Source organism: Musa acuminata, chromosome BXJ2-10 (genome assembly GCF_036884655.1).
Source record: "Musa acuminata AAA Group cultivar baxijiao chromosome BXJ2-10, Cavendish_Baxijiao_AAA, whole genome shotgun sequence".
NCBI classification, from domain to species: domain Eukaryota; kingdom Viridiplantae; phylum Streptophyta; class Magnoliopsida; order Zingiberales; family Musaceae; genus Musa; species Musa acuminata.
In genome coordinates this window covers 27,843,231-27,852,773 of record NC_088347.1, presented here as the reverse complement: position 1 = coordinate 27,852,773, position 9,543 = coordinate 27,843,231, and the positions used below count along the sequence as shown (strand labels likewise).

The 9,543-nt window shown below is 39.3% G+C and overlaps 1 protein-coding gene across 1 annotated transcript; it reads left to right on the top strand.

The window, feature by feature from the left end:
* The first annotated feature begins 6,776 nt into the window (after positions 1–6,776).
* LOC103968341 (uncharacterized) lies at positions 6,777–8,003 on the top strand. Its single transcript, XM_009381500.3, has 2 exons — positions 6,777–7,496; positions 7,579–8,003. The coding sequence occupies exons 1-2, from the start codon at positions 7,013–7,015 to the stop codon at positions 7,758–7,760; spliced, it is 666 nt and encodes a 221-aa protein (XP_009379775.2). The 5' UTR covers positions 6,777–7,012; the 3' UTR covers positions 7,761–8,003.
* The last annotated feature ends 1,540 nt before the right edge of the window (positions 8,004–9,543 follow it).

Sequence of the window (9,543 nt, the reverse complement as noted above, 5' to 3'; positions counted from 1 at the left end):
CAGAAACGACCGAAATAGCTGCGATCGCCGAAGGGAACGCATGGATGCTTCCACGTGTGAAGAGATAAAATGTAAAACATTTCTCCCACGCATTAATGGACTCGGCCCCTTACCTCGCTCGTTCTTGTCTTTCTTTCGGGTCCCACATATAGGGAGCAGTTCTGTTGTGGGTCAATCGGGTAATAAAAAAAAAGGGGCGAGGGACGCGAGTTGGACGCGGCCACACGTGCGAAATGTCACGGAAGGATCGGACGAGCGACGCGGCGCGTGCGGGAGTGTGCCTTGGAGCCCACGGTGGCACGCTTTGTGGGGAGGAAAGTGGCTTCCGCCATCTCCTCCGTTTCTCTCAGTCCTTCCCATTTGCACGCGTCCGGAGCGCACGTGTCCAGCAGAGACGGCGGCAACGTGTCCAACCACGCGTGTCATTCTAGCAACGACGGCTAGCCGCATTATAGATAATTGAAATCCACATTAATATTTCATAATTCATATATATATATATATATATATATGAGAATATGTTGCACAAGTCAAAATGATAATTGAAATCAATTGGGACATCCTATGATGCGACAAATCCAAGCTTGTTAATCTTAGATATAATGACAATAATCTAGCATTTAAACTGATAATCTATCAAACACCCTATGATACTATTTAGTAATCGAGAATATTATATGATGATGTGGTATGATATTTAATAATCCTTCTAATATTTAAGTTTTTATAGGGTCGAACATTATATCAAATGAGAGAATGACAAAGATGACGGAGAATAAAATCACTCCGACTCTTTACTAATTAAGAGTTTCTCTCTTCACCTTTGAGCTTATAAAATTTATTATCTCACAGAAAATATTGATCATTAAAACACGACGAAGATGGTTAGTATAATGAAATGAAGAAATGAATATAATCGATTCCATCTATTTTTATTATTATTTTATATATCAAAAAATATAATTTTAGTTATCTGTGCATGTTGCATGTGCATCCATCCCGCTGACATATAGTACGATAAAATCAGAAATAATAATGTTCTAATTATTTGATGTCAGTATGTTTGATTCGTATTGGTGGAAGATTCGTGTACCAGATAAAAAATAAATAAATAAATAAAACTGTTATCCATTGGACCCACATAAGGATGAGGTCATAGGATAATAACCTTTTTGGAAAGGCACATGTCCTATACAATATATTAATTAAAGCATCAAGTGTGTAAATTTTTTATTTTTTTAAATAGTATCTTTTAATTTAAAAATATTTATCATAGTATTTTTATTTGACTTATTTATATTTTTTAATATTATTTATGATTTTTTATTGAGATATCAAAGACGAGATAAATATTATTGAGAAATATTATAAGTGATATCATTTGTATATTTTTTATTGTCATTACTTATGGACCTTTATGATATCATATTTTTAGACTTAGGCGTTGATTTGATCGAGTTCAGAAGTCTTTTTTTTCACTTAGATAATATTTTTAAATTATATATATATATATATATATATATATATATATATATATATATATTTGAATCAGATATAACAAACAATTTCTAGTATGTTTTGATTCTATTTGAATCATTTAAAATATTTTTAAGTAGACATTATAATATTTTTATTATGATGAATAAAATATTATAATATATTATAACATGCCAGAACACTGTAATAGATGAAAAAAAATTTTGAGGAAAAAATTGAGTAATTTTCAAATTAGGAACATTGTTTGGAAAAAAAAAGTAAAAGAGGGAATGTCGATTAAAAAAAACATAAAATATGAATTTTTTAAATAATATCATAAATTTGATTATATCTTTTAACAATTATTAACATAATATGTATAATCTTAATAGAATAAGCACAATATAGCTAATCATCCATTCGTAGAAAGACCTCGTATGGTCTTGGAATTCTTAGTATGATATATAAACCATTTTATTTTGTTGGATTTATGTTGATTGGACGAGTACCTCAACTTGTTCTGGAAATCATTTTCTTTTAAGTTACGAGAAAATTGGTCGAAATCTATTTTCATTCATCATTACTCTAGTAATCTATTTTCCTTGATCTCAATTATTTCTAAATCATAAGTTATAAAATCACATCTTAAAAAACTTTGTTGCGATACAACCGTTTCCAAGGACAAATCAATTTTAGAAACTAAAGCGTATGTAATGAATTAAAGGCATTAAACACTTAAGAAAGTTTGTAGTAAGATAATAGTATGAATGAAATGCAAATAAGAGAATACAGTAGTTTTAGAGTGGTTCGGTCCACGTGACTTACATCCACTTTCGGCTTCCTCCTCCGACGAGGTCACCAGTGTCCACTAGAGGCCTTCCTTCAATAGGCGAAGGTCAATCACCTTTTACACCTCTTTTCTCCTTTTATCGGGTTTAAGAGATAACCCTTACAAGCACTCACTCGCCTCTCTAAACAAAAATCTAAGTTTAAGCTAGAGGAGGGAATATACTTATGATCGTTGTTTTCTCTCTTTTAATCTCTGTATGCTCATGTGTTTTAACTAGGGATGAGAGGGGTATTTATAAGCTTCAAGTTGATTCAAACTTGGAGCCTAAAACTTTCTCATCCCGGGTTTCCTGAGCACAAGCGGCATTGGGCAATACCACCGCCCAATGTCAATCGATGCTGACACTGTCCTAAGCGGTACCACCGCTTGGGGGGTAGTGTTGGGCGGTATCACCGCTTGACATAGTCTCGAAGACTGTGTCACGACGGTGAGATTTCTTGGGGCACTATTTGGGCTTCTTATTGGGCCCAACATAGTTCCTGCATGGGTCTAACTGGCTCCTAATTGAGTTGGCCCAAATTCAAGCCCAATTACGTGCTAACTATGAAATCCTAAGACATTTGTTAAGCAAAACAAGTCTCTATGTATATTTTTCCAATGAGCTTCCGATGAACTTCCGGCAAACTCTTGGACTTCACAATGATCTTCTTGGCGAGTTCCGACTAGCTTCTCTGGCAAGCTCCGAGACTTCTCGGTTGGTTCCTTCAAAACTTCCGACAAACGTCCGGACTTCCGACGAACTCTCGAACTCCCAACGTAATTGCGCCCTTGACTTTGGGACTTCATTTTGCTTCATGTATTGCTATCGTAGTTAATCCTACACATGTAAAAATACACTTCGATCTAGACAATTAATACTAAGCATTAATCAAGTTGTCCGGCATGTCATTGGTTCCTCGACGCTTCGTTCGATTCTTCGGTGCTTCGTTCGATTATTCGATGCATCATCCTCTCTTGCGCCCTATTACCCAATCAGCTAGTTGACTCCACAACTCCGATATCCTTGGTGCAATATCCGCTCTTCTTAAATCGATTCCCGAATCCACGGCCCGAAACCTTTTGTCGATACGTCGACCGATCCACTGGTCCGACGTCTAATCTTCTGACATGTTCCTCCGACCCAACATGATTTTTCCTGCTTTAATTGTCTCATCCTGATCGAAGCATCCTGCGTCACTCAAAATGCAGATTAAAACATAAACACATATCAATTGGTTTCATCATCAAAATACGAGATTCAATAATTACTTTACTATTATTAAATTCTCCACTAAATTAAATTTGAGATAATAATGTAAACTAAAAGTTCTAAAAAAATAATGTCATCTACATCCTATGTCGTGGAAAAATCTAATATCATTTTTTTAAAGAAAATATATATCATAAATAAGATTTATAAAAAACAAATATCCATTGAGTATCAATTTTTTCTTTATATTATTATTTGATATTAATACTCACTTATGTTTCTTTTTTTTTTCAAATGATATCCCTTGTTTTAAGTAATATCGAAAATACCTTCATCAATTGATTTGTTATACCCACCACAAATAAGAATATTATAAAGTGTACTCGAAAATATTATAACTATATAAAATTGACTCATATCCTCAACCAAACAAGTCTTAAAAACTCGATATAATAATGGTATATGAGCAATGATAATTAAAGAGACACAATATGATATCAATTATAATATTTTTTTAATAACTTTATAGTACTTTTCAACACTCAACGAAAAAAAAAGAGTTAAATGAAATCAGAACATACTAAAAATTATTTGATACACCATAAATGAATGAAACAGATATTTATAGTTGTTTAAGAATAACATTACCCAAATAATGATCAAAATTTGGCTCATTACAATAAAAATACTGTAAATAATCTAATCGGACTCTTAACCTCAATCAAACTAACTGCATGCCTAACAACTAAAAAGAATATCATTTGCAATGTTCTTTAATAGTTTTATAATATTTTGAGTGCCTAAAAAAATATTGTAATACGATCAAAAAATACTGTAATGAGTCAAATAAAAACACTCAAGGATCCATCCACTAATGGACTGATTTATAGGGTGTCTCCTGATAAGACTTTTTTCGATTTTATTGAAAATTGGAGGCACCATTTGAGTAAACTAAAACTAGGGGTACCTTTTTCCGAAAAGAAAAAAAATTGAACAAAATCATCATGCAAGAAATATAGTTTTTATCTAACTCATGTACTTATTTTTCTCAATCAAATACGTGATCGGAGAAGATGACGAAGCATAGATCAGCGATTGATTCACATATCACTTCGTCTTCCTTATGAGATTAATCGATGAACATATATTCAAAGATTGATTTTGATTTCTTTTGATTATCGATCGGAGAAGGACAAAAGTTCCTATAATGCTAAGGGTTATTATAAAGACTTGATAATCATTGATTTCGAATGACCATTATAGTTATATCATTGTGTTAATCGTGTGAATCACTCGACTAAGATATCGACCCAATAAGATCATTAAATATATGTCAAACTAATGATAACACGGTGTACTACTTATGACACGATAAACTTTCTAATGCATGAGAATTGTACCGATATGTGATTTAAAAAATATCAATATTTATACAGTTTTAGAGATTCCTTTTTGATGGGAACATATTTCTTAGAATACTCATATTATTTATTATTTAATAATAATAACATTATTATTATTAGATTCAAAGGTTCTGTATTGACGGAAGATTCGTACATTAGTTCTTTTTTCTAGAAGTCGGATCGATGTACGTTGTGGACAAGAAAGTTCACTTTTGGCAATAAAACACCTGCCAGAGAATATACCTATCAAAGGACGAAACCTCAGCATTTTATGCCCATCGACACAGCATGTAATAAATTATATTATACCTCCTCCTATGACCAATCAACAGCTACATAATCTACGCAATCGTATTATAATAACAACAATCGTATTCATCTTGATTTGGCAAGTAGCTCAGCTTATTCCATTTTCACAATCCAATTCAATGAGATGACCAAATGTCTCTCTTGTCTTGCTTTTGTTTGAGTGTTTGAAATCATAAAGTCTATTGTTACTTTATATTCTAATTGTTCGAAAGGTTATGCGATTCCAATCCAAACCAAATGTAGTTTTTGGGCTTATGTATACTGAGTGTCAAGAAGATGAGTATATCGACATATTATTATGCAAAAACTATGTTAGATATGTGCTTGACAAAAGTTCTTAATACTTATGCAAATTATCTTACAACTCAATAAAAACTGTCTCATATACAAAGTGTTCATTGGTTTAGAACTCATAATATTTCAATCAAAGTTCTTAATACTTATGCAAATTATACATATAAATCCAAATATTTATTATGGTACGATATTTATTATGGTACCATATTATACATATAAATATTTCAATCAAAAATATTTATTATGGTACGATACCTGTTAATCTTACCTTTTTAGAACTCATAATGTTTCAATCAAAAATATTTATTATGGTACCATATCATACATATAAATCCAAAGAATAAGGCTCCAAGGCAAGACACCCACCACCCAACTGTGTCGCCTGGGAATCATCCTCTGTGCCTCTCCATGGATTCTTCATGTATTCGAGGCGATCGCTGCCGACAACTCTCTCTCTCTCTCTCTCTCTCTCTCTCTCTCTCTCATGCATATTGCGGAGGCCGCAAGTGAAATGAGCTGATCATGATAGCCCACGGCTGTGTCAAAGCCACCTTGAACCCGGTCCATCAAAAAAAGCTCACCAAACCCGGTCCAATTAGGCTTCATTAAGCTAATATAACCTTTTTGGGCCATGATTGGGGTTATGATGACATAGTTAATTTGCGAATTAGCTAAATGTCACTCATTTTTAGCGATAATATAAGTTAGAATTTACGGAATTGAAGAGCATGGCAGTTGAGAATCTAAGAATAATGTTGGATTGCTAGCAATTAGCTCGAGCCGGCACGGCACATGTGATTCGCGTGCGCTTCAAGTTAATATCTGGGCGAGATGGGCCTCCACCTCCCCCCCCCTCGTCGTCCCCGCCGCGACAACGATCGGGAATCTCCACGCGTCCCACATGCTCCCGTCATTCACATCTCCGCTTCTCTCTCGGCTCCATCCAACTCGATTTTTGTGGTCTCCATAGAGTTTGGCCATCCTTGCTTCCTTTGTTCGCTTGGAACTCTCACCAATTATTATAGACAGGACGAGGCATCAGTTGCGGCCTCCCCCTGTCGCTGGAGCTTCACAGTGGATGGCCGACGAGGGGAGGTGACATGCACCCGTTGGCCAACCCAGAGATGCATTTCTTGGAAGGAACCGACGGTGTGTGTGGTGGGCTTCACCACCACGTCCGCTCCGTGTCTTTTATCGTGTGTATAAGAATCCCAATCATCAGTGGTCTCCAATCATTGTCGATCTCCCTTCTCCGATTCATGTTCTCGAGAATTTTGGATGAACGTATATACGGGATATCTCGAGAACAATTACACCATCAACTCACGTTTCTTTTCCCTTCCATGGTGGAGTTGTCCCTTCCTACCTTCCTTCCTCATTGATTGGTGAGTTTTGTTGGCTCGAACGCTTTGCTTCCGCGCATCATATAAAGCAAGCAGAAGCGTGGAAGCTAAGTGTGGGGAGGAGGGACGACTCGGCCCTGCGCCGATGGCTCCGAATCCGTCGCCGTCCACTTCCACTGCCGCCATGTGTTCCTCCTCTCAGCCCAGGAACCTCCGCAGCGGCCAGCAAGAGCGGAGCGTGGGGGTCAGGAAGCACCCTCCCGAGCGCTCCGCCTCCTTCCACGGGCGAACGACGACGGCCTTCCCGCAGGAGCACCACCAGATTCGGCGACCCAAGACCCAGCCCAACCTGCTCCCCCGCGGGGCTAGGAGAGGTGGAGCGGCAGCGGCAGCAGCCGCAGGAAAGTTGCCGGATGAGGTGGAGCGGAAGGTGCCGACCAAGGTGCTGGTCAATGTGACGGTGCAGCGGAGCCTGGGGCCGGTGCAGGTGATGGCATCCACGGATTGGAGCGTCGGGGACCTGGTGGCCGCGGCGCTGCGGCTCTACGTCAAGGAGGCGAGGCGGCCCCCGCTGCCCACGCCGGAGCCCTCCGCCTTCGGCCTCCACTACTCCCAATTCAGCCTTGAAAGTAAGCAAAGACCGTCACCGAACACCCAACTCTTCCTGTCCTCCTCCGTCTATCATCTGATGATGTCGGCGATTCCCATCAGGTCTGGATCCGAAGGAAAAGCTGGTTGACTTGGGCTCGAGAAACTTCTTCCTCTGCCTCAATCCCCAGACCGAAGCAGCAGCTTCAACCTCTTCCTCGTCATCTGGTTCTTGCTCGAAGCAAGCTGAGAAGGCCTCAAAGATCGGCATCTCCTGGTTAAGTTTCATGGATTGCTTGCTGTAGCTGGCGTTCTGCATCATCTACTCCTTTGTGGTCGGTTCGTTCGATGATCTTCTACTGTGACTATGATCGTCGTTGTTGCAATTATTGGGTGGTGCTTTGTCTCAGGCCGACCTAAAACAAAGCGCAATCGTGCCTGTGTGCACTTCCGATCATGCAGCAAGATATACTATTTGTGCATCGTATGCGTATGTACATATTGTAATGCCATTAATATAATTACTCCATCCAAATATCCAAATATTATACTGCTGCGTACATCGGCGACTATGACGCGTAATTTTAGCTCGAATCTCGTGTGTTCTGCCGTTTAGGTGGGCCCAGTCACTCCTAAATCTCATCGTCAGTCGTGGAGACGCGGGAACCACAGATCAATCACGCCGGGAGACGCCACCCTTGACGGTGGGTGAAGAGATGTGATCAGGTGGTCAAGTGTTTAGGGTCCCCATGCGTGGGTCCCACCACGTTACACCGACGGTTTACGGGTCCCACTTATCAGCCACCCTCGCTGGTCGGCCACGGCCGACAACAACCACATCCTGTGGATTAGAATAGTCGCCAACGAGAGCGAAATGAGATTGAGAGTTCGGACTCGTGAGACAGAGAGAAAGATAAGTGACGATGACTAATATACTTCCAGTTTGACATTGCATTATACCATCTACATTTTCAACAAATTATTGTTGTCCGCCACCTTTCAAATTATTTTCCAAGAAGGGAAACGTCACAGTAATTACCATTATTAATATGACCATAGTTTACATGCAATTGGTAACTTTGCTACGTTCATGCGATAAATAAATATTAACACAGCTTAGTTAGGTTAGGAGGTACCTAAAATCCATTATTTTGGGCATAATTAACCATGCTTTGCGCACATTTAAATCCATTTTTGATGGGCTATTTGGATCACATGTGGGCCGGGCGAGTTGCCGAGCCCACCTGCTTCAACTGCCTCTTGATTGAAGAAAACTCTCGAGTCCGACCCGATCTGGTCTAATTGGTTCACCGAGCCCGATTAAATTGGCAAACGGAGCGGACGAATGTACGATTGATCAGCACGGTTCTCAAAGCACGATGGAAGGGGAACCCAATCATGGCCTCGTCGTTCCAAGTCAGTGGGCATCGGCTGTGGGGGCCCATCGGGTCCCTTCCGGGGCCCACAAACCGAGTGATTCTCTACGAATAGGTGCACCACCATCCTCGTACTATTATTATAAAGGGATTGCGCCACGGAATCTGTTTTCTTAGGAAGCACGGAATGTGATGCAATGTAAAGGAGTACAGAAATGGATGGAATGCCACACTTAATTGACGCCACAACACGAAACGAGACCGATTTGATGAGCTCGATCAACTAATTAGTCACAATCGGAAACTGTATACGACGACAATAAGATCAAATCCCTATGCATTTGACGTGCTTTTACCTTAATTTTATCCTCGTTATTATCATGGAAAAAAGAGGCTTGCGTTAGTGCGTAGAGAAGCTTAGGTGCATTCGATCGAGTTGAGCTGTATCATTCATGTGGCACTTGTGCGATATGGTTTCCTGCATTCCGTCATCGTTCCGTGATCGGTTTGGTTGATCCGACCAGAGAAGAAAGCATGGAGTAATACTTGTCTTCCTTTTTCCAAAGACGCACCGACACCATCAAACCCTGACCCATGTGTACTTTCCAAGGCCATCTCCCATTCCATGATGTCTCCTCCATAGATCACGTCGGCTGCTGGCTCTTGTGGTCGAGCTGGATGCTATGTTTCGGTCACTGGAAGCGTGGGAAAC